This window comes from Anser brachyrhynchus (genome assembly GCF_964034855.1).
Source record: "Anser brachyrhynchus genome assembly, chromosome: 1".
In the NCBI taxonomy this organism is placed as follows: Eukaryota; Metazoa; Chordata; class Aves; order Anseriformes; family Anatidae; genus Anser; species Anser brachyrhynchus.
Genome location: NC_137694.1, coordinates 92,545,555 through 92,571,182, shown reverse-complemented (window position 1 = coordinate 92,571,182; position 25,628 = coordinate 92,545,555). Strand labels below are relative to the sequence as shown.

The window sequence follows — 25,628 nt, the reverse complement described above, 5'->3', positions numbered from 1 at the left end:
GTGAGGATGAAATTTTAAGTTCTGGAAGACTAGACTTAGAATATTAAGGGTCAGTTGGGATCCATGGCCTCTGTCTCTTTCATTTTTTTTTTTTACTGCTCCTCCTGTTCCAAAGGAAAACTTTCGCATCTCATCATCTTGCTTCTGAAGATGAGATAGAAACCGTATATACCTTGGGTCTGTGTTTCCAGTCCAGCATGCCTCCCTGTTACCTGTTCCCAGGTAGCATCAAGTCTTAGTGGCTGCTAACATCTCACTTGGCCTAGGCCATATCGCTGACATTTTTCCTCTACCAGCAGACTGCACTCTAAAATACAGATAACTGCAATGAATATAAAATGACAGGCCAACATATTCTTTCATACTTTATTCTGTTATGTATAATGAAGGTAAAAAACAAACAAAAAACATCTGTTAGAGGCAGCCTGCATTAGAAAGGCAGGTCCATGTAAGATGGAAGTATGGAACAGGATGGAAAATACAGCCTAGAAAAGTCTGAGTTAAAAGGATAACCACAGTACACTCCTCCAGCATTTATTTCTTGGGAATCTATAGTTGTTGAGCACTTCCGTCACAGACACCTGTGCCACCCCCATCCCCTTCTTTCCACCTTCAACACTAGTCCACAAACAGGCTGCCATCTAACGTTTAGTTTAGTAGTTCAGAGATGGAGAAGGCTGATCCACACATCCTGAATTTGGATAATTAACAGTTATTGTTAATGTGGCTCCAGGGTGCAGGACACCTGGCCTCTATTCAGAATTGGCTGTTGGTTCTTTTTAATTGTATGTATTTATTGTCTTAAAAAGTACTAAAATAACAATAAAGTTGTGAAGTGATCTATTGCAGTTAATGCTTCCACTGTTAAGCCTGCTGTTCAGTACCCTCCCCTTCTGCCCACCCCTGTGTAATGACAGAAATGATAAGCCTAAAAGCATAGCTAAACGCCATTTTGTTTCCCAACAAACCTTTGCTCCATCCACTGTCTAGACTGCACGGTTCCTGCCATGAACATAAGGATGAAATACTGCTGCTCATCACCATGGAGTCTGGCCCTGGACCTGTAACATCAGCAAGGTCTAATTGCCTGACGTAAAGACCTTCGTGCATACCTGTAGGGGTGAACTGCAGTTCATCTCATCTTATCTCAACATGTGATAAAGCTCAGCTTTTCCCTGGTCTGTCGTCATCAGTGTAGGTGAACTTATGAAGATAAATTGGTCAGTGGTAAGACAACTGTTATTGACAGAATTGTACAGAAAAAGGCAAAATTTAAGTGTGTGGGGGGAAAAAGGTAAGGCAGCATGAACTCATGGTGTCCCACACTCTTTAGTTTCCCAGCACCAGAAGGCAGCAACAAGAAACCCTGTGATCTATGTCTAGTTCAAACGAGGAACCTACCTCCTTGTTCTTCCCTGTCCTAGTGCTTTCTCAGTCAGTTTTCTCACAGGTTTTTATTCTCAATCCAAGCATTACATAGTGAAAACATACCGTATGCTTGGGCACTGCTCTCAAGTTGATTCAAACACCATCTCCCACATACATCAGACAATAAAATGATCACTTCCATTACCACAACAAGGGGAAAACAATCATGCAGAAGACTGACTCAGACACCTGCTGTGTTCACTGAACACAGAACAATCCCTATGCACTATTTCATGTTACAAAGCTTATGCAGAAGTTAATGTATCTGCACAATAATGAGCCATTATGTCTCATTAGAAACTCTGCTGGCAAAGTCCAAAGTGTACAAACAGAGGCATACAAGACAAATCTGAACTAAGCACTGTACCCTGCCCTCTGCATGCACCAACGGTTGACAGCTATCCAGTCAATGATTTATAAACTTAAAGATAACAAAGTATAAAACTGTATGACTGCCTCTGTTTTATAAAGGAAACTTTCTGGATGATTTGTGAAGTCTCTGAAAATGTTACACATTTTGGTGTCTTCTCTGCTGTTTACAGGTAAGCACCTGGCACCCTGTCTCATGTCATTCCATTCTGGCATTTTAAATAGTCAGCTGGCAAAAAGAAACCATGGTACCACTGGAACAGCACGGATAGAAGAGAATTAACTGGAAATCACTGCAGCGGAACATATGGGAGAGTGGGCGAGCACAAGGCTGCATAGCCAAGTCTGTGAAATAGTCTTGATTCTGCTCCTTGTGATTACTTTAGAATCTCTTGCATATTAACCTCTCAGGTGTTAGGACTGAGGACACATTCCTGACCGAAAGAGATTCTTATGGGATGTTTCCTCGGCTGTTAAAATTTTAACAGTTACTTAATGCCTTTTTTTTTTTTCTTTCCCTCCTCCCTCTCCTGGAATCTTCCTCAGACATTGCTCTACTTTCATCATTTCTTGCTTGCAAGAAACACACAATTTACACACACTTTTTTTGGACTAACAATGATCTGTTTCACAAGTGATTTCTAGATGTCTGATTTGAAATTGCTTAAGGGGACTGACTTTTTAATTTAATTTTATTTTTTTAAAAGCTCTCAGTTTTTCTGATCATTGGGCCTTTACAACACCCCGCAACCAGGGCACCTAAAATTAAGATTCATTCTGTAAAACTTGGAGCAACGTGAAAATGGATGGGGCAGGGCAGCAGCATCAGCAAAGCTGAAAGAACACTTCTTCAACAAGCACAGACTGCTACAGTCAATGACCAGTGACACACATGCTGTGAAACTTATTTATTCGTCAGTAAATTAAAGCAAAGCAGGGAGGCACTAAATGACTATAGACTTCAGGTGATTGCCTGCATCATGGAAAGATGTCCATCAATGCATGCATTAGAACTATTTCTTAGATGAGTGCTCTATCAAGACAAGATCTAAGGCAAAATGATGTACATAGACTTAGCTAATACTCAATCACAAATTAATTAAAAAAAGTGGTTTTGTGATTTGGGAGCACCTTCAGGTGTGCTATCACTTTTGGGCCAAGCTCTCTTCCTTCTTTTATGTCCCTAAAGTTTGGTTGCGATGAAGATGTGCAGGAAGGGAAGGATGTGGAGAGAGCCTCTCTCTCTTTCTCCCCCCTACATGTGAGACTACAATTTGATACCTTCCTCTCCCTTTATTTGCATGTCATGATCTGCTGTACACCTGAACTTGGACTATTCCTGGGTACTTGTCTGTCTGCTCAAACCTCACCTCCTTTCCATGACAGGCCCCCAGGACACATGCAGTTCCACATGAAATGAAGCAAGTAGGAAAGCACCCTGCTGCCCCTTCTGTGGGAGACTCTTTGCTTTATCTCCCTTTTTCCTTTGTCTTTCACAACAGCCCTGTTTGCTCTCTCTCCCATATTCCTTTCTTTAAAAGGTGAGAAGAACTATTTACTGCTGATTTCTAATGGGCTCTTAAAAGTTTCATTGATCACTGGCAGCAAAGAGTTCAGCTTTTCATTAATTGTGAACACTTCCAGAAATGGCCAAGGTGGTGGTGAATTAACACAAAGCCTGTAAGGTTCACTAACGAGAACCTGACACTTCATCACACCCTCAGCTCAGCTGCTATAAATCATTCTCACTATTAAACCATTTCCACACTTCAGGGAATAGGTTTTCTGAGACATGTTCTGGACCTCTTTCTCTAGTCTCTAGATAGTGCAGCAGCAAGGGATGGAGCATGAGTGTGATGTGCTGGCACTAGGATTGCTATTGAATTCTCTCAGCTGCCTGATTGGGGTGTCCTGCCCATTCACTTGAGGTTAAACTGATGGCCACATGTGGATTTAGGAAGGAATTTTCACCAAGACCCACTGAGAAACACCATGTGTTTTTAATCCTTTGTTGCAGGGGAAGTAATTCCTTCCTTAGGATTATCCAGGAATTTTGCCAAATTCCCATTATTTTACTCATACCTGACAATTTTCATGACCCCTGGCATCGCTCCAACACAATTCATAATTCAGCACACAATTCTGCATTGTGTCTGTAACTTGTCTGTCTTTGCTGATGAGGAATGAGGTATTTGTAATGACTGCTAATGACTGAGTTCTCATCCTCTCAACCAGAGTTCATGTTCTGTATTGTAAAATTAAGAACTGTTGAGGAATAAACACTACTGTACTTTAAAAATAAACAGATGAGACCAAAATTTAAAAACTAGAGGGATATGCACAATGTTCAAGCAATTAACAATCAATGACTTAAAAATGTTGTAGTTGACAGGTATTAGAAAATCAACCTAGTTTTCACATGGGGTATGTATCCTGAAGAACTTAAAAAACACACATTTCTTTTTCACCATTTGCAGAAGCAACACGCAAGAGTTTGATTTTAGTATAACTGTGCTTGTCAACAGGGAAAAGGCAACACATGGCGCAAAGGTGGCCTGCAGAATCCAAAAATGTACCTCTGCAGCCACCCACCCATGTATGTAAAGTACTGACAGACAAACACGTTGATTTCCAAGCAGTGCCACGCAACCTAGAGAAATACTTGCGTGAAAACAAAGCCAGGTACTTCCACTTTTCTTTCAGTGCTTACACTGTTGCATTGAGACATGCTGAATCCTCAGGTGTTGCAGAAAAAAATGACTGAAAATGAAATAATATTCTTATTAAACATTTCCTAGATATTTTACAGCTTGTGAATATATTTTAGATATGATTAGAAAGTCACAAAAAAAAAGCCAAACCAAAACAGCAACCCAAGACCAAGTCCTGGAGTCTGGCTTTATGAATTTTTTCTGGATTTAGAAAGTTAGACACCAGAAATGTGGAGGTCCATTCTGCTTCATTCCTAACTTTAAGAAACATACCTGAGCTGCAATATTAGATTTATCATTTCAAACTACCCAATGTCAGCACCAGCAGCCTCAGCAAGGTTGAAGTGTCCAAGGCTGAAGTTTAGCTCTGCCTAAGTGCTGGCTTTAAGTGTTGATAACACTGGCAGCCTTACCCCTGTGAGATGACATTTTGACCAGGCAATCATCGAAGCTGATAATAAGAATTATTAGCCTAAAAGGAAGGGAGTCAGAGCAATTGCCAACTTTTGACATTTAAATTCCACTGATATAAATAACTTCAGCAATGGGTTTTAACGTTGTCAGAAACTTGGAATAGTCTTCAAAAACCAGGGAGAGAGACAAACAGCTCCAGTTTATATGACAATGTTCACAGAGAGCAACTGAAGTGTTGCTAAGTAATTGTCATTTTTTTTTTGGTAAATATCACAGCAAATCAGACATAAGCCACTTTTCCCTGTGGTAGATACACACCAGGGATAAACTGTGGTCCCAAGCCTTGACATTGCTCCTCACTACTTACATACTGCTGCTGATCTGGATAAAAAGGTTCCCTGTGGGGGGGAAACATTCTATCCTAAAGAAATTTTAATGGTTTGTCTTCTGATTATTTAGCTCTACCATTAGACATGCAAATGGTGGCTTGCCTGCTCTCCCCAAAGACTGTTAAGCATGCTGTCTCCTACTGCTCAGCTTTCGAAAAAGAAAAAACATATCAATTAAATGGGTGCCTAAAGAGGCGAAGGTGTCAAAATTTAATCCCACGCTCACATTTCTCTCCATGTGAAGTGGATCATCATGCATTCAGCTGATTGAAAAAGAGCTCTTCCTAGGAAGATTTAGTAGTTGCACCCAGCTAAACATTCTTTCTGAAAATCTATCCTTGCACAATAGAATTAAGCTTCTGTTTGAGCCTAGTATGAAGAGATTTTAATGCACAATAATTTAAGACGTATGTAGGTTGATTTTGCTTGTTATAGTATAGCACTTTCTAATTATTATTTTTTTTTAGATTGGACTTCAAACCTATTTGATATGCCTCCTCCTTAATCAGTGTTTTTGACATTCAATACTGGATTAAGCTGCTATTTTGACAAAGATGACAAGAGTCTACCACTGTTTCTTCTCTGAGGTTTACTGGTGTCATACCAGTTCTCCTTAATATTAAACAAGATGCTTGGAAAACAGCATAGCAATAATGTTTACTAAGTTTTCCCACTGGACAATCTGTTTAAGTGTACGGGACAGACAAAACTACCTGCTGAAGGCAGTAATTACATGTTTCACATCTGCTTGAGAAAAACAGCCAATTTTTCTATAATTAGCTTTTCATACAAGAATGCTGAGTCAATCTAGAGATGAAAGAACCACTCTAGCTGGTTACAGTTGATGCAGTCCTTGTAATAGTTCACGTCTGCACACATTCCTTGTGTTTTTCCCTTTGGGCCATTAATCCCTAAATGTGCTTTTCAAATAACATTTATCTAAAGAGAAAAGAGGGAAAACAGCGTTGAATGAAAACATTAACGTAGATTTTGCCTGACCACTCTGAACAGTGAAAATTGTTTCACTACAATTTGAAATTCTTCTTTTTCAGCTCAATTTTATGCGTTGTGAGCAATTTCATTAACTCTTATCTACCCACCTGCTCCTACCTCCCTCTAGTCTCAAGCCTAGGCGCTCTGCACCTCTGTTCTCCCGGCTTTTGACAAAGAGCTGCACATGCAGCCTGAAGTCCTCCAGGAATACTGTTTCTGAAACATCTACCTGAGCAACAAATTCCACAAACTTTTACTTGGGCATTCAAAATGTGGGGAAAAATTACACCCTGTCTGAGAAACTTAAACTGAGGCAAGACAGAGGTTATTTGCTGAAGACTAAACGCTGTATTTAAAGGGGCTACTTGAATAGAGAAATCTGGTCTGATGCACCCAGGTCTATGTTTAAGCTTTCAGACTGCTTTCTCTGAGCTCTGCTAAAGCACAAGCAAATGTGCACCCCTTTCTGTCTGAGTAGTTCCAGTATATGCCTGAGACCAGTAAGGCTCTTTCCAGTTTCAGTAGAAAAGCATCAACCAGAGTTGTTCTGCAGGTGAATGAAGTTTGCCTTGTTCAGGGAAGCTTGGCCCATTCAGAGACATATAACGATCCTTACAGTAAGATGAAGGGAGAACGAGGTAAGCCTGAAGGATTAGCGTGAATGTAAGATATAATAATTGGGGGAAGAACAGAATAGAAAGAAAAAAAAAAGTAAAATCACTTACCTGATTAACTTCCATGTTACTCATGTGTCTTCAGAGGGCCCCAGCAGCTAGGGACAAGCCCTGCAAAGACTGATCCAGCTGCAAAAGGTGAGAGGTGGAATTATTTCAGATAGCATAGTAATTATTTTTGTTATGGCTTTTACAGCATATAGAAAAGAACAAAATCTGGTTGTGAATGGGGGCAAAAGATGCTAAAGGCAGAGCTGACACCCTGCTCCCCCTTGGGGCAGGCAGGTACTCTTTAATCAAAGTGAACATTTGGTAGAGTTAGGGATAGAATTTCTCATTGGATATATGTGCAGTCAGAGAAGACTATATGTCAAAAATTGAAAGTTAATACCCTTAAAAAGCAGCACTCTGCACCACAGGAGACAAGAGAATACCTTATTGTCCCACCAGTACAGCTACAAGCTCACTCTGTGAAGATGTTGGCAGTGGGAGGGGGGAACACAGAAAGAGCTGCTTAATGATCTTTTTTGTAGCTCACCATGAAGCCAGAAGGCCAAAACACACATCAGTGATTAAATTTAATGTTTAATGGCCCCACTAGCTATATATACACATTTAAACAAAAGTGAAGGCTGTTACTAAGCCAATTTCTGATCCCAGTTCAGTTCTCAGTCCAGAAACGTAATCATGACTTTACAAAATATTTAATACCAAAACACCCCCCGAATTCACTGAAGGGAAGTTAACAGCTCATAGATTTTCTACTGGATAATAGTAAATTGCCAGAGATGTAATGAAATTTGGCATAAGCTTAGTTTTATCTTGCACAGTTCTGGACAAGAACTGTAGCAATTTAATGGATAAGTGCAAGCAATATAATTTTTCTTCTCCAGGCCAAAATTGTATTTGTTTTCTGAAGTACATAAGTGGCTATTGCTTAGTTTCCTAAGGGAGAGAGCAGCTTGTGCAACAAGTGTCCACACCAGAGAGGGTCACATCTGAGGGTCTGAACTTCAGTTAGCCAGTGCTTGTTCACCTTTCTAAGGTGAGTGTTCCTTGGAAACCCCCTCCCACAAGTTTCTGCCTCCAGTTTCTGATTATAGTAACTTGGAACCTGAAGAAACTGAAGTGGAAAAGAACTACAGGGACATTCATTGCTTCCTATGTAAATTTTCTAGAGAACTATTTCAGAGTTAAGAGATAACAACCACTTCCACTTTGTTGTTGTTGTTGTTCATTACTGTATAATCAACATTTTCTCACCTTTTTTCAAGCATTTCTCAGCTATGAAAAGAGACAACAAACATCCTGCCTCACAAATCTGCTATATATATGCATTCAGCATACATTTTTCCTGTTTGAAAAATTGAAGAGTGACCATATTGCAGGTGGTCAGGCTTGCTAACAAGGGACCTGATTCTGCTGAGCATTGTGCATGAAGGCAAAAAGTTTAAGTTTCTAGTGGAAAAACTGAAATTATCATGAATAAAAGCATTGCAGAGTGGTCAGTGAGGTGGCAGTTTGCCCTGCAGAGCTCCCATTGTAACATACAATACATTAGAGTTCCCATTCTTGCCCCATGTGTACCAACTATGTGCAGGACATCCTCAATTGTCCATTTCAACCCACTCAACTAAATCAGAGCACAGGTGTTTACTGACCCTGGCCTCAATTTGGCTGACTTATCTGAGTTCAGACTTAATCAGCAGCTCATTAACAATCACATATTTCAGACTGAAGTGTTATTTCAGAGCACTTTAGCCCCAAATTAATTTAAGTCTCAAACATGGAAGACTAAAAGAAAAGCCTTTTGCTATATCAGGACCTTTCACATGAAGTTAATGAGGAATTCAGCCTCTCTCTCTTAGGCAGAGCTGTCATTTTAAGAAGATCTGCATGAAGTTCTGAATCTGGGATGACCTCAAAAGCAATGTTATAACAAGACTAGAAGTGCAATATCCTTTGCCCAAACAATACTTTACATGCAATTTCTATGCTGCTACTAATGAGAATAAATACGTCTAAACCAGAAGGTTTAGGAAGTGTAGTTAAATTCATAGGTAGCTAAAATTAAAAAAAAAAAAAAGTAAGCCTTTCTCAGCACACCTGGAACTAGTGCAATTCCAGTCTAAATGTTTCCTTTAACCAAATCTAGTATTAAAATTAAAGTAGTACTGTAATTTGATTGCCAATTTATCCACTTTGGATTTACAGCAAGATAATGATTTATAGGAGCAGTTTTATTAATTTCAGGCTTAAAGAAATATATAATTATTTCTGAAGATCTAAGGTAGGACCATCTTTGATTTCTTTTAAATAAAGTGCAATTCCAAAGAAGTGTTCCTTCTGTATAACTTCTGTATTTTTAAGTGCACATTCTAAAATATTTTTCTAACATTACAAGTATTGCTCAGCTTCCATTTCAGGTGTCCTTGGAGTACCATTTCTGACAGAAGAATCAGCAAATCAGTTTATACGACTTAAACGACACTTACCATATTCTGAGAACTACTGGGACCCAAGCAGCAGCCAAAATACGTGGGGATATGCTGTGATTGAACAGGTATTTCTTCCACCATCTTGCAGCATCTATTGAAACAACAAAAACAAATAAACAACAACAAAATCCAAAGTGCAGGTCTTGGACTGGCGTGTAACAGATAAACCTTTGGGGAAGGATGGAAGTCTGATTTATCAGTGCAGGCAAGGTTGCTCAATAGTCACACGTTATTTAATCAGTATCAAAGCTCAGAATCATCTTTTTCTGTTTTGATCTACTCCAGGTTAGCGAATCATGGGCAGCTTTGAGAGAGACAGCACAGTACTACATGGACTCGAGATCTTTTGCCTTTGATCCACTGATTACCAGGTACAATGGGGTTCCTCAGTAGAGTATTTCATAAGCTTACAATGCATATGTAAGATATGGAAACAGGAAAACTGCACAATACAAGACTGCTGGTATCTGGATCTTCGCAACATATTTATACACATTAACAAAAGAGATTATAAGAGATCTTGAAAATTAAAGATTTGTTTTGTCATTTCAGTTTTATAGTTATTTAAACATGGTCATTTTATTGTTTTAAGAATGCTTTGGAGAAATTCATTGAAGTCTTAAAGTACTTTTTTTTTTTAAAGTTCACAAAAGCTGAACTGTGGCAATATATCATAGTTGATTTACAACGCAGATGAAAAGCAATTCATGAGTAGAAAATCAGAAAAAACAAAAATACACATTTATTTTGGTAACAAAACTATATTCAATGCAGAATAAAAGTTCAGCTGAACAAAACGAGATGTAGTATTTGGCAAAACCAGTATTTATAGATCAGCACATAACCATATCAAATAAAGTGTCTCAAACGATCATAGAGGAATTGTTAAGACTATGTTAAAACATACACATTCTCGGGACATAATTTTGTCAAATTTAGGAAACAATTGCTAAATGACTCAGTTTGGTAAGCATAATGTAGAATACATGTGTTATTCCCGTGAAACACTTTTCATACAAAGATATTTCACTCAGAAAAGGCCAGGAATGCATTTCAGTGCTTAAAATAGTTGCCAAGAAGTAGTGATCTGATTAGTCTGACTGTAACCACCAATAGGAAAATGGGTAAATTTCTTCTCTTAATGCACTTTACATTGAATATATTTTAAAAATAACTTTCTGCTCACTTTCAGAAAGAAAGCTTCATTTTGAAATGTGCTTTTTTTTTTTTTTTCTCCTCTTCAAAGTGTTCTTTATTAGATAAGAATTTGATTAGGAGATACTCAGAATTACCTTTTTAGGACTCTTCCACCTGAAAGGTGGAGCACAAGCAAAAGTGCAAAAAATAGCCAAAAGTGACAATTTTGCTGTCAATCTTTCAACTTGCATCCTTGGGCAGCTGAAAGGAAGCATCAGGATATTCTCTCAACTTCCAGAACTGATACAGGCAGCAGTGTGCTTGGCTGCCAGCAGTCACTTCAGTCTCATCACAAATGTGAAATTACCTGAAGTCACTTTGCTTGGTTTTCTGTGTGTGTAGCAAAGCAAAACAGAACAAACCCCCAAACCTGTCTTTTCCATCAGAAAAATGCCTAACTGCCTCTAATTATCAATCGTCCAATCCGTGCGTCTGAAGGCTGTGATCCTGACAGCTGTCAGGCATACTCCAAGATGAATTATTCCTCCAGAATGATAATCCTTATGATTGCCATATGACAGGATTATAACTAGTTTACAGAAACACATTTGTGGGCACTCCCAAAGAAGCACATTTATGATTTCAAAGGGAGGCTGGTTAACTCCTAGACTGAAATAGACTTCAAAATGCTAGCATAGTAGAAATTAACATCCAGAACTTTTATAAAGGCATACAGAAAAACAAACAAAACTAGAGTTTTGAAGAGCATTGTGAATAACAAAACAACAATTTTTGACCTCATTGTTCATATTTCAGAGGCAGCCAAGAAAAGCAAGCCTATACAGCATATGCAGAAATCTGTTTCAGGGACCATGTTTGCAAAGGCAAATATTTGCAAAAGCTGGCAAACACGAAGACCAAAGTTGCTGACAGGATCTTTAAGTAATTTTGTACATTTATTTTCTAAAAGAAGTTTATTTCATCTTTTCTAGCGACAACATCAGACCTTACACGGACATGCTACAGCAGTCTGGGACTCACCTCCAGCAACAGACAAGGACGAGCAATTAAATTCTGTGCATCTTGTATCTGGCAATACTAGGACATGGTGTGTTATCTATTTGCCACAAATTACTTTACTTCATCCCACTGTCTAAAACCACAATTAACATGCACAGTCTCTCAATGACTATTTTACATTCATCAGTAGGAGTGAGATGTAAGTCATGGTAAACGGAATAAAGAGATGAAGACAAGGCAGTCATTAACTTTTACCAATTAAGTTTTAAGCAAAGGAAACCACTTGTTTTTTGTAAAAAACATTTTTTTTGACTAAATAATTATTTTTAAATACAATTTCCTAACAGGAAACCACATTTTTCTTCAGTATTTTACTGCAGATACATTTCTGAGAAGAAATTAAGAAATGGAAATCAGTTACTGTAGCTGGGTAGGAAGTTGAATATATTTGCTCCACAGCTGACTAATAGAAAGAATATGCTTTCTATACTTTAATTGTATTTCCATTTTTTTCCAAGTATTGAGGACAAATTAGTAGGTGTTATAGTATACATTCATATTGTGTGCTTTGCACATTTAAAGTTCTGTACTTGGTGTTGAAAGCCAAAAATGACTGACACTAAATTACCAGGATAAGTTGTTCTTTCTTACCCCATGGAAGTAGGAGCTGGTGGAATTATTTACAGCTCATTTTCTAATAAAAAGGGTGATGACGGAAGTCGTTCCTCCCCCCCCCCCCATATCTTCAAGTTTCCTCATTCTTATCTGCATAGAAAAAGAGAACCTGTTGAGGAAGGTGAAATGTATGGTTACCTTCAGAACAGGGTATGTGAAAGAAGGTAATAAGAAGGTAATTTCCCCTCACTTTTTTATCTCCAGACAGTGGATCTGTGTGTTGTGGGTCTGAGGTTCCTTCTGAATGTGTGCTGTATGATGACTGGAATGAATGTGAAGATAATGTTGGATCTTCTAAAAAAGGAATGCATATTCTGACATTTCAGCTATCTCCATCACACTACTAGGTATGAAGCTATCCTTAGGACATTATTAATTTTCCTTCATAGGACAATGGGCCTGAAATTGCCATTATTCATTAGCTGAAATGGAAAATTCATTAAGAACTTGAAAGAGATAAATTAGGGGCAAGTTCAGTATCTGCCATGTAGAATTTCACATCTTCAGTCATGCTACTTAATTACGAGAAGTTCATTCAAAGATAAGGGATGACAAATGATGTGTAGACTAGTAGACCTCACTAGTTAAATACAGTGCCTGGCCTTTCTGCTCACCTTCCTCCCCTGTGCTGCTCGACATTGGGTAAGCAAGTGCTGCGGATACTAAACCGGTCACTGTTTTCCTCAGTAACAGCACACGCATGTTAGTTACCGAAACTTATCAGCTTGTTAGCAAAAAGGAGGATAGCAAGGATATGTATTGTTTTTTAAATTAAACTAATGTAAAGTTAAAAAAGAGAAAAAGATATACCTCCTCCAGCTGTGCACCTTGCTGGTCCCAGAGATACTCCTGCTCTGCAGGCAGCCATATCCAAACCACCTGTCCATCAGTTCCTAAAGGGCTGTTGTTTTCAGCCCTGCCTTTCTAATTGATGTTGTTGCTGCCAAGGCAGGGGTTTGGGATCTGCCTGAGAACTGGCTGCAGTTTTCATGCCTGCACAGCAAGCTAAACCAAAATGGGACTCTTGCAAATGGACAACAGACATCCCTGGAGCACGGGCGACAAAGTCCACCAATGAGGTGGAAGGTAAAATGAAATGCGTCTTACCTCATTTACTGTCAGCTGCTGAGGTAACTGCCCAGTCTTTATGAGCCATTTTATGGTTGTCAGAGCAATAAAATTAGACTAACCATTGCCTTCAGTCTATTGCCACGAGGACAGTCTTGTATAAAGCTGGCTTTGTGATCAGAACGTCAAACAAAGCCAGGGGATGCAATTTGACAGTTCTGTTGTACTTAGACATGACTAATTCATTTAAAGAAGTTGTTCAGAAAGCCAGAGCTGCAATCTGCAAAGCTGTAGCTTCAAGCTAATGTCACTAATTCAGATAATTAGTCTTGCTGAATTAAATGGGAAGAATTGTGCATGCATGAGTAGCAGTGGAAGATGAGGTGCTTATTTTGTGTTATCAAAATACATGCCACTCATGACAATGAGCAAATGGTTTGCACAGGCATTTGAATGTAAATAAAGTGGAGAGGAGGGATTTTAAGAATTTGGGAAGAAAACATTTACCCTCTGAGTTTACTCCCCTTATTTAGCTTCACGCGGTGTTTCAGCCATTCAACATAAATAACTTCAGACCCTTCTTTACTGCCTTTCCCCCCACATCTTCATGTTGACACCTACAGGTTCTCTCATTGCTTTTTTTCCCCACACAGCAGATACACAAGCTGTATCTTATTGATGGCAAATCCAAAGAACATGCCTAAAATAAAGAAAATTTTAAGTACAGTGCTGCTGGTTATAGGGGTAGAAATACAGGCCTCGGGGCACAGGACTTATGTAACTTGTGTAAAGTAGAGCAATCCCTGCCAGTGCCCTCAAGCTTTATGTCTAAATAGCTGAACAGGAAGGAATTGCTGTCCTGCTGCCCTCTAAAAGCTGCAGTACCTGAATACTCCGACTTTTGGAGGAAAACAAAACAAAACCACACCCATAACAAACAGCTCCCCAGGGCCAGCAGCAGCATGGAGATCCTAGGGGAGAGGAGGAATGGATGGTGAGAGAGAGAACACAGAAAACTGGAGTCAGATCTGTCTCCATATAGACATTAGTTGGATGGATGAGGGAGAACATCTGCCAGGCAGCCCTGAATTGCCAATTCTTTTCTGAGTGAGGTGAGCATGACATCTCTCTAAGATCAGCAGAAAGACAAATCAGGATGCTTGCATGTCTCATGGTGGATTATTTGCTCCAGCAGGTCTTCCCAAGCTGGGGCAATTATATGATGTTTGCCCCATGGGGGTGCCCAGACGCAAAGTCAGATCTGAGTTGTGCTGCAGCCCCTTCCTCAGTCAGAGCACTCCCCTGTTCCCTCAGCTACTCAGATCCCTAGTTTTACCAGGCATAGAAGTACCAAATTGCATTTGTGACTTCTGCTGCTATGTCAAGTTGAACTAGAAACAGCCCACAGGTTAAAAATTTACCATGGACAGACTTAAGTGATAAACACATGCATAACTGGACCACATGACTGTGGGAGCCTTGCTTTGTTACACAACCAGATGGAAGATGTAAGTGTTGCCTGATGTTACAGAAAAATTAAGAAAATCCATCTCTCCAATAATAATAAAACTAATACTACATGGCTTTTCTTTTAAAGAGAAAGACATTTCAACCAGAAAAATATTTCAGCCAAAGAAAATAGCAGTAATTGTACGACCGAAGTAACCTATATGTATATAACCCATGTTACAAACAGTGAATGTGGAATAAGCACCAAGAAACACTGTTTTCTCTAAGTTCAACAGAACAACCAAGTAACAGTATTGAGAGCTAATGAGAAAGAACCATTTACTTTATGACCTTAATGGTTTCTACAAACAGAACAAGTGGCATCTGGTTTTCAAAGAAAAATCTACATACTAGTTCATCGCTATGGTAATTCTTATGATTGAACCTGGTCTCAGACAATTTTAATAAGTAAAACTTTTGAGCATGTATCACGCTACTGTTATATACCTGCTTTGCACTTGATCTCCTGTTGTCTTAATTGAAGACAAAACAGCTGAGACAGAATATTTATCTAACCTATACCTGCTGCTGTAATTCTCAGCGCCAGCAAAAGCGAGCTGAGTTCAAAGTGATTTTATGTTGGCTGATTAAATATACAAACCATCCACCCGAGCCAGGTGCATTGCTATAATCACTCCATATAGAGTGGAAAATAAGTTATTAGTGCTTTGCTTCATCCATAAGAAACAATAGATGAGTAGCTAAAATGTAAAGATATAAAATTGTTGTCAATTGATAAATTCATTCAGGAAAATGAAGTAAGCATTCCTTGTATGTGATTATCATCTTAAAAAAGGCCACATTTTTTTCTGCAATTACTTTAGTAATTACTTTTCTGCCCCAAAAACTGGGGAAAAAAATGTATATTTTAAACGCACCATATAAGACCTGTGAAGTCTACTTTTCCTGCCCGACAACAGCAATAGGCTAACTCAGTTCTGTGGATGGCTATTTTAGGGGTGAAACACCCACAGAGCCAAGTAATGCAACCTTACCCATTATCTCCCATGAGGAGTAAGCTTTCCCTATGTTATTGTCAGTCCAGGCAGGGGTAGGGTAGGAAGGATGAGAGGCTGACTGACTGGTGCACTTCAGCCTCCTTCACCTACCTGGCGTTACCAAATAGTCAGCTTAGTGTGACACTTCTTATTCAGCCACTTACTTCCAGCCACACAGCCACTGCTAAGCTGATTTCATGCCAGTCACTGTCTCCTTGGCAGGACTGAATAAGCATGTGAGATTCTGTCTGAGTAATTCAACTATGTCCTGGTTGTGGTTGAAAGCTGCTGTGCAGCAGGAAGCTAGTTCAAGGAAGGCTTAAAAGCCATCCTTACAACTGTTAATGTTATCATCATAAATCCATGGCCTGATCATGCAAAGTGCCATGAGAAAGCAGACAATCTGGCACCCTCAAAACGCAGATAGATGAAAGTATCTAAGGACATAAAAACAATCATAACAAGAAAGTGGCAAAGAGACAACGATGGTGCTTAGTGGTGACTGTTCGCTGCAAGATGACTAGTGTCACCATCTTTTAGAAGAATGAATTTAAAAGAAATCCTGTCTGTGATATCAAACATGATTTGGATGAACATTGCACAGAACACTCTCAAGTGCTGCTTCCTCCCACCGTCTGTGCTCCAATATTTGTAGCGTTACCTTTGGCGTGGAGTTCAGATAGAAAGCTCTGTGCTGACAGATCTTCCACAAGCTTTCTGATGCTGTGGGCCTGATACCTCTGCCCAGATTACACCACAGAAAGGAAGCAGTAAGGCTTTTGCTACAATACCTCAGAAGGCAGCCACCATTACATTATACCAAAGCTATGTGTACTGACTTTTTGTTATGACTTTTAAAAAATGATTACAGAAACAAGGAATTCTTTGTAAACATTGACCATAGTGAAACTAAGGAGGTAAAACAAACAGAAACATGCTTTTACTCATATGTCATTTAGGACAATTACCTTTTGTTAAGTATACAAATAATTTAACCAGAGTGACTACGCTTTGTGGACTAAGGAAATTATTTTCTTATAAGAAAATAATCTCCCTTTTCATTATTCATCAGGGTTACCCTTTTCACTACTCTCTTCTAAACCCCTCTGTCCCAGGCTAGGTTTATTTTCATTCCCTCAGTAATTTCCCAAGGATTAGATAGAGCCAAACTACATCCACAGGTACTGTTTTTAAAAACCACAGATTACTCTGTGCCTCAGTAAAGTGTTAAGGCTGACCTGATCTGTCAAGGTCAACTGTGTCAGGAAGAGCATACACACCAAAAATTACTATACATTAAAATTATGGAAGATTCCCTTTTCTTGAAACAAAGGACTTAGTCATTAGGACATGCTGTTTTGAAATCAGGGTTAGAAACTGAAAGATTTTCTGAGAATTGCTAGTCTGTCTCCTTCCTACAGGGCCTTCCTGAAGGCTTTGAAGCTACATTGCTAATGGGAGCAGTGGCAGCACAGCACAGGGAGAGAGGACAGGGAATTATCTGAGATGGACAAAGCCTTACTTGCCAGGTCTGAACTCACACTTAAAATTGCATACCAGGAAATAGAGGGGCAACCAGCACACACCATGAAAATATCAGGCACACCCTCCTAAAATCAGCTTCTTGAAGAACTCCTAATAAGTAAGCAGAGATTACAATTCAAGAGTGCTGTATCATCTGCTTTGCAGCTGGTTGATTAGAAGAAATTATGAGTCCCAGGAGAACCAGGAACAGATAACTACATTTGTCTCAGCAGCTCACTACGATAGCTAGGGCCAGCCAAGTTTCCTCTGAGCCTTTTTCAAGTTGAACTAATCGGCCCTGAAATCTGCTAGCTTGAAACTGCTGCCAGTATTAGCCTGGAAGGGGATCTCTTAGAGAAACACTTTGAAATTGTCAGCTCTGCTTCTTGAGCAGAGCCTGAAAGTAGCTCATCTATGCAAATAAGTTGTCTGTCAAAGGACTGGATCTATCCTTTGAATTTGTCCCTGATACAAATTATACATTGTCTTCTGCAATATTTGCAGCATCAGGATGGCTCTCAGCACCAAGAGTACAGACATGAATCCACTATCTTTCTAGGACAAGATCCTATGATGTGTAACAGCACTACCAATCATTATGCCCAATGAAAATAGCTGATTATAACAGTTCTTGTCACATTATCTTGTAACAGGAACATTATGAACTTGTGACTGCACAACACTTTTATAGCAAGAATCCTTGAGGACAAGAAATATATATTCAATTCCTTTTCCTGTCTGTTACTTAAGTCATACATCAAACATGCTAGATAGAAGGGATTATTTGGTGATCACTAAACACTAGCAAACATATCAGAGAAATTTCTCAAAAACAGAAAAATTGGCTGTTAAGATGGCATAATAGTCCACAGCAAGGACTTTTTTTTTTGAAAAAATAGGTTTGAAAGTGTCATGGGCTTACAAGGAAGCAATCAGATCTGAGTATTTTCCAGCATGTATGGATGTCCTAATATGCAGCCCCGGACTACTCCTCCAAAGATTATTAATAGCAGTTGCGTGGGTACTTCATCAGTAGAAACGAGAGAGAGATGAATCCATGCAAAGATTGCACTGACAGAACAGAAAGACCATTACAATAGAAATATACATCGAGAGGCTAGCACTGTACTCTTGCTGCAAGAAGTTCAGTTTTCCATTTAATCTCTTTCCTGAGCTCAATGTCAGTGAATACGGTTTGAACAATTTCAGAGAAATCATATTTGATATATACGTATAAAATAAAAACACCCGATGTATGTGTGTGTACGTATATATATATATATAAAAAATTATCCCAGCTTTTAGAAACTACAGAATTATATTTTACTGTAAAGCATCTAGCTGTGAACTTTCCTGCCTATAATATCACATTGTCTTTACTTCTAAGTGCAATGAGCACAACGCCTACTGAGGACTACTAGTATTCACTCCATTGACCAGCTGAAAACAATTAAAATTCACAGCCCACAAATATTCACACATGGGCACTCATGCCACTTGAACTCAAGCTGAAAGTGAGAATGAAGACAGGCTACTTGAACTTAATCTTACACGTGCATAAACACCCATCTAAATTACCTGAATACCCTGCAGTGTTCCAGCAGAAACACTTTTTAACAGAAGTCCACGGCGGCCACACTTAGCCCACTTACTTGGCAATACTTTCTCTGAACATTTTCCAAAGCATGCCAGGTTAGTAGAAAGGCTATAAACTGTTATTAATAGTGGAACACGACCATTCAAAAAGCCAAAGGAGTGGTTTAAAGAAATGTTACTCTTTCCAGTACTTCTGCATTTCTTATCCTTATTTAAAGAGCAACAAGAAAGTGTGGGAGGCAAGCTCTGCTCAAACGAGAGAAGGGCCACAGCAGCATCTTCACACAGAAGACTATTCAAACAAACCCCAGTGCAGTCAGCATGCCCAGCTCCATACATATTAAATCTCTGCAAATATCTAAACAAAGTGCTATTCTCTTTGAATAACATCTGGCTGCAGCAAAACAACCTTAAATTAAATTTGCAAAATGACTTTATAAAATGGCCTAGTAAAATGGCCAGCCGCTGCCAGTGGTTCTCTAGGCTATAACAGCTCCTGGACAGTTTTGTTTTGTTCTATAAAAATCCATCTTGTTCAAATTAACTGCACAACTGACTTTTTCTTACTCCGTGTAGTATTATAATAGCTGAGAGAGACAAGGATCCTTCCCAGAAGAGCCTTGAATTTTAAAAGCTACCTAGGAAGACTCAAGAGTTACTTCTTACTAGACAATATCAGTTTTGAAAGTCAGTCTTCTGTATTTCATCCAATTTGTAAAGCCCAAGATCTCCCCCTAAGAATTCAGTACTGGCCAAGAGTCAGCCTAGATCAATTGATTACCATTGTGTCCAGCCACAAGAGTTGATAATGAGCTGCACGTATTTTCCAATTTAGAGTTTTGGACAAGCATTATGGTGAATTTTTGATTTGGTATCCAGGAGAAAATTCAGTACATAGTGACATTTCACATTGAAAGGTTAATGCTGTTATGTCTGGAATGTCAACTGGGGAAAGCAGAGACATTATTTCTTAGTTACTCCAGGAACAGTTAAAAAAACTAATTAAATACTAGTGATGGGAAATGATCTGCTACAGGAACACTTTCCCAACTCTCTCCAGGAAAGAGAGAAAGTCTTTATTTATACTCCTAAAGGATCAGAGGGAAATATGTTTTGGAAAGGTAAAAACTAGATCAAAAGTAAGCCTGTGCCTGATTCCTCAAGAGAGGACTGGCCATGGAAGTGAGCCAGTTTTGCTGGCAAAAGCACATCTCCAGTAGATGCCGCCTGGAGCCCAGGGCACAAAAAAAAAAAAAAAAATACCTGCAGGAGACCTGAGTCAGGAAAGTGTCTATATAAGACAGCTGGGAACAGGAAAATGAAAGGTGACTTTTTAGATTCAGTGTCAGTAGATTTGCAACAATTTCCTTTCATTTCATCAGAACTCTCTTTTTAAAAATATTTGTCCTTATGTTGTCCATTTTGGATGCTGCACATAAGTCTTTCCATTTAGTGGTCATTTTAGCCTGGTTTGTATGGAAAAGGATAGCTAGCTAGCAGGTGAGATCCAAGGCATTTCACAGCAAAGGACCACTGCGAGGGTGTATGTAGGGGGGAGGTAGATGGAAGCATGCATCACAGGAAATACCTTTTTTCCCCCCCCTCCTTTGGGCTTTGGAACAAGCAGAGTGATACACTGAAGTCTGAGAAAGCTCTTGCAGCCCCAAGACATCTCAGGAAGAGAAGGACCAGGCACAGCTCGCGAAGGTTCAGAAACTAGGAGCAAAAGGGGAGGTGATCAAAGCAGCTGATGAGCCTTCAAACAAACAAACAAAAAAGTAGATGTTTAAGAAACAAGAGCGGTCCTGAGGTGTTAAAGCTAGAAAGCTATAACAGAAGAAGTGAATGAATAGCACACCAGGTGCTGATAAGTTAGAAGTAACACTACAAAAGGAGTCCCACCTACCATGACAGTAAAAGGTCTGATAACATCAACATCTGGGGTTAATGTGAGAAGAAAGAACTAATTCTGTCTTTCTTGCCTTCCCTGACGCAGATTCATGTACCTACATACACTTGCTCGTTTTCATTCACTCCTGTCTTCACCCCAATAAAAGCAGATGAAGGGCATTTGTTGTTCAACTATGAGAAGAGTGAAGATCAGGTGTTATGGTATCTGCTGTGTAGGGGAGCAACTGACTCTGTGTGTGCCTGTCTCAGGTAACACTACAGCATAAATTAACAAGCACCTATCACTTCACAACAGTAGGAAGGTGGCAGTTTGCCAAAGATAAGCCCTTTACATGGTATTAATTCAGCTGAAGATCAAAAGTCTGAGGATGTACACTGTTCCTCAACTCAACTTGGATTCCAAAGTAAAATGGAAGACAGATCCAGGTTGCTTTGGGTAATGGCAAAATTTTGCTTCGGTTTCCTTAAACCAATGGCTGGTTTGTGGGGCTTCCAAAGTAAAAGTGAATCAAACAAACTTAAAAGAATCCCACAGTGTTCTAAAAAAATGCCTTAATAATGTATCTATTATTGTGTTGGTAATCTGCTAATAAGACTATTTGACTACAACTAAACTGAAGAAACTAAATAGGAGAAATGACCAAATTAAAAGGCTTGGAAAATCTTCCTCTTCTAAATTTGGACTAATCCCTATTTCATTCTGATTTTTTCATCAATATCAGGATTTCTTGCATTTAAATTGCCCTTCATTCATTCTTTTTTAAGTTTGTGAATCAGTCCTGGCCTTTGGCTTTTAATTTCACATCAGCTAGAATCAAGACTCACATTTTCTTTTGACTGCAGCCCGGCTGCAGTCTGCCACAGTTCAGCAGCTCCTTGACAGCAGGACTGCGACCATGCCCTTTAAAACCTTCACAGTTTAAAAATCTTGCACACAGAGCACTCTTTTCCAGGAAATTGGTTTGCACATTGCCCCTCCAAAAGCCTTCCTTCCTCCTATCTCTTGTAACTCAAAGTACTTTTTTTTTTTTTTTCCTACACTCAAGGTGAACATGGGGAAGGCTGAACAATATAATCACTGGGCATCGTGCTTACCATTACACCAACAAGTACAGTGCATCACTGCGCTGCTGTGTACCTCAGTGGGATTAGTGGAAAGAGGCAAGACTGCTGAAAAGAGATCATAGAGGAGACTCCTGGCTTTATCCAAAAACGGTTTGGGGGTATGCTCTGGGATTACGCACTTGGGCACTTACCAGCAACCTCTAGTAAAATCAAGTTAGGGTGTTTGTTTTTTAAACTATAGGCAGCACGATTGTGATTTCCTGTTCTGTGCTGCAACCAGCCAGGAGAAGAGAGGCAGAAGCCAGCCAAGGCTCTGCTGCAACACCAGGGATAGGGAGCATATACAAATCAGGGAAACCTGAGGTATCCAACTAGTTTACTTGGTCCCAGGATTCTGGGGTTCACTAAAAGAGAGGTTAGACCTGACATAAATTTCTGGTCACATCAGGTGACTGCTCCAATAACAAATAAGTAAACAAAGCCATTTTGTAACTCTAGCAATTCCCTCCTTTGGAAGTCTCTGATGACCACGGATGCTTAGTTCACAGAAAGCAACTCCATCTCAAAAATCCCTTCCTGAAAGAACGGTTACAGCAGAGAGCAAACTCCATGTTTCTTCTTACACCTCCCACACAGAAGTGTCAGAAAGGTACTGCCAAATCATATTCTGTGATGACTGGCAACTCACTTTCATGCCAAGAGTGGCATGTGTAAGAACATGCCAACTGTAATCTTGCCATTCCCTGTCTTTCAGAAGTTTTTAAAGGATAGTAACTACTTTTAATTGAGTTTAAAGAAGAGAGCAACACTGTGTTGGTTCTGGTTTTTATTTTAATTTTAAGCAACTCAGCCAGGTCTAGTCATCCACCTACCACATGAACCAAGGAGTATGAACATCACACGCACAGGCAAACTTTAATTAAAAATGGTTCATAACAATTTGCATTCTCCCTAGCCTGTTTAGAAAATGATGGTATTTCTTCCGCAGCTCAAGTAGCACTTGTATAGAGTCCCATCATCAGGTTAGTAAAAGCAAAAGTCTGAGGTGAGAAAAGAAGCCTGCACTACACTAGTTTTGCATTCACAGTCTAGTTGGGCTTACCAAGGTGTTTTAAAAACAGTTATTAAAAGACGACCATGGACCAGTATCTCTATCTTGCAAGAGTTATTTATCCTGTTGATATGCAGATTTCTCACAAACAAAAGAAAGATCTGCTGTTACCTAAGCTTTAAGGTATCCCTTATAAAAAAAGATTTTATATTTGAGGACAAGACTCCATTTCCTTAAGTCACGCGCAAAAAGAGGCAATAACTACAATTTAGGGATGAAGGCAGAGATGCTGAATCTTATGTCAACATCCTTTGTCCAAATCCAGTTTGACAGTTAGGAAATGGTGACATTTAGTGATCTCTCTACGTGAAATGAATTTGTGATAAGACACTCGATTAGCAGGTGTTAAAAACAGAAAAGCTTTTCTTATACCTGTGGCAGTTCTAGCTGCAGTTTTTCCATAGATAAATAAAATACCAATGATATTGGTTCAGACAAATCAACCCAAATTATTTTGAAAGGATCAATCAATCAAAAAAAAATATCTCATAAACTCCCTTCCCCCACACTGAAACTCAGCTGAAACTTCTGATACATAATTCCTCCAACAAATCCCCTTTATATGCCAGAGAAAAGGCAAGCAGTCTTCACAACACCTCACAGAAGGATGATCTCAAACAACAGCAGAGGAAGACACAAAGAACTCAAATTACTTACCTTCCAGACTTGACTTCACAGTGCTTTGTTTCTTTTGAAAGGTATCTTCAACCTTGATCTCCCATCTAGTCCTTAAAACAACTCCGCAGCTCTTGAGATCTTTGCAAAAAACAGATGAAAACCTGCTGCAAGCAGGAAGAGGTATTTCACTGAACCCAGGCTTAGCAGGGATATGACTTCAGCAACATGCCTTTCAGCACACCTGTGTAATAAAGCTACAGGTGAAGAAAGTGAAGCCATCATTGGTGCGAACTACTCTTGGATCTTGAGAAATTAGGAAGATACTTTGGCACAGCTGTATAACTGTAAAGCATACTAGTCAAATGTAAGAAAGAGGCAATGGAGATAAACCATCACCTGATCTTGGTTTGCAGTCCCCCCAGCCTTGCCAAATTCTCCTGCAATGGACACATTGAAATGGACCCTATATGAAAAAATGTCATAACTGACTTTGAAGGAAGAGCATCAGGATATTAACTAGTCTATGGTACCTTTACAATGCTGGGGATGAAAAAAAAAAAAAGGAAAAATGATTCCACACACAGGCAATGGTGATCATGTTATGTGGCTCATCTTTCTGCTTACACTGAAATCTGTTGGAGGGCAGGCCTGACTGAAACCCACACGAATCATCAGGTGTTCAAGGATATGAACAGCAGAAAAGTATTTGCTACGACAGTGGCTGTCCTACATTTGTTTTGTCTTTCCTGCATGATTTATTTTTTAAGTGGTTTATTTTCAATTTTGGCTTATACATCTAACTGTAACTGGAGAATTCCAGCTCAGAAATTTACATATGCTTAGTGCTTTTATGGCTTTCCCCCTTAAGGCATTCTGTGGTGTAAGAGGCAGCGAAAAAAAAAATGATTCCAATTACTGAATATCTGCTTTAAGACTTTTATTTTTATGGCACAGATCTGCTCCCTGTTAAACATCATGGTACCAAACTGCCATGATGAGAAATCTTTTTTTTTTTTTTTTTTTTCCAGATTGCCAATTAACTGAGGCCACATTGCAGAGGGAAAGATGCTGTTGCTGCTTGCCTACCCATAGCCCTAAGGAAACATGAGGAGGAAATCAGTCCCACCCAAGCCCCACTGCCAAGTGTTTGTACAGGTGTCACTAATTAGGGCAGAATTTGGCCTGCAGAAAACGTCCAGCCACAGATGCTGAAGAAAACTAGCAATTTGGTGGTGGGGGGTGAATCTCTCAGACAGAAGGGCTTAATGTGGCCATAGGGTAACAGATTATTTATTTCTCTTTTTTTGTGAATTGAGTATCCTTGGTCTGTGTACTGGGTCTTGCTGGGAGAGAGTTAATCATCTTCATAGCAGCCCATATAATAGCATGTTTTGGGTTTGTAACAACACCTCTTTTTCACGGCTGCTTTTCTAGGGTGTAGGTATGCTCCTCACACATTCCCCATCCCCTTTTCCAGAAGCAGCACATCATGGAGCTGTATGTCACAGCCATCCTACCTGTGTGTGGGCTTTTCTTCTCTACAACATCCTGGGGGAATGGAAGAGGGCACTGGCTCATTTGCAGCAACTTCTCATGAACGGGGAGGAACAGCCACGTGGAGTGGCACAGAGTGAATGGACTGGTGTGAATCCTCTCCTTGCTCTCTGTCAAGAAAAGCAAAATTAAGACACTCACCAAACATGCACCCAGGATTCTCTAGATGATAAGAGCTCAAAATAAGTGGCAGTGCCTCAGATGTGCTGTGCATAAGCACAGGGACAGTTACTTCAGCATGGCTGGCACAGAGCAACTCAAAGCACAATAAATACATTGCAGTCAGTAATAGCTCTCCATAGCTGAAATCCTTGTTTGCAACAAGAGCCTTCTCTAATGTTTTAATGAGAGAGTAGCCCTCAACCA

The 25,628-nt window shown here is 39.5% G+C and overlaps 2 protein-coding genes across 4 annotated transcripts in view; one reads left to right on the top strand and one right to left on the bottom strand.

Annotated features, from left to right (window-relative positions):
* GUCA1C (guanylate cyclase activator 1C) overlaps positions 1-25,357 on the bottom strand; it is a 130,283-nt gene extending 104,926 nt beyond the window's left edge. For all 3 annotated transcript variants that reach the window (XM_080557629.1, XM_080557630.1, XM_080557631.1), the window contains exons 1-4: positions 25,226-25,357; positions 23,748-23,949; positions 9,474-9,567; positions 7,030-7,107 (exon numbers count right to left, since the gene is read on the bottom strand). In XM_080557629.1, the coding sequence (XP_080413755.1) occupies positions 7,030-7,053 (24 nt within the window). In that variant the 5' untranslated portion in view covers positions 7,054-7,107; positions 9,474-9,567; positions 23,748-23,949; positions 25,226-25,357. The remainder of the gene's footprint in view (positions 1-7,029; positions 7,108-9,473; positions 9,568-23,747; positions 23,950-25,225) is intronic.
* LOC308178679 (uncharacterized protein C3orf85) lies at positions 1,240-12,372 on the top strand. The gene is made up of 4 exons (XM_080557658.1): positions 1,240-1,970; positions 9,393-9,541; positions 9,762-9,847; positions 11,606-12,372. The coding sequence occupies exons 1-4, from the start codon at positions 1,934-1,936 to the stop codon at positions 11,682-11,684; spliced, it is 351 nt and encodes a 116-aa protein (XP_080413784.1). The 5' UTR covers positions 1,240-1,933; the 3' UTR covers positions 11,685-12,372.
* Positions 25,358-25,628: the final 271 nt, after the last annotated feature.

What these genes read in the sequence shown, in the direction of transcription:
- LOC308178679 (XM_080557658.1), top strand. Translation starts at nt 1,934, where the DNA reads ATGTTACACATTTTGGTGTCTTCTCTGCTGTTTACAG. An exon ending in GTCTTCTCTGCTGTTTACAG is followed by an intron (nt 1,971 to 9,392) that starts GTAAGCACCTGG and finishes AGTATTGCTCAG; the next exon opens with CTTCCATTTCAGGTGTCCTT. An exon ending in GATATGCTGTGATTGAACAG is followed by an intron (nt 9,542 to 9,761) that starts GTATTTCTTCCA and finishes GATCTACTCCAG; the next exon opens with GTTAGCGAATCATGGGCAGC.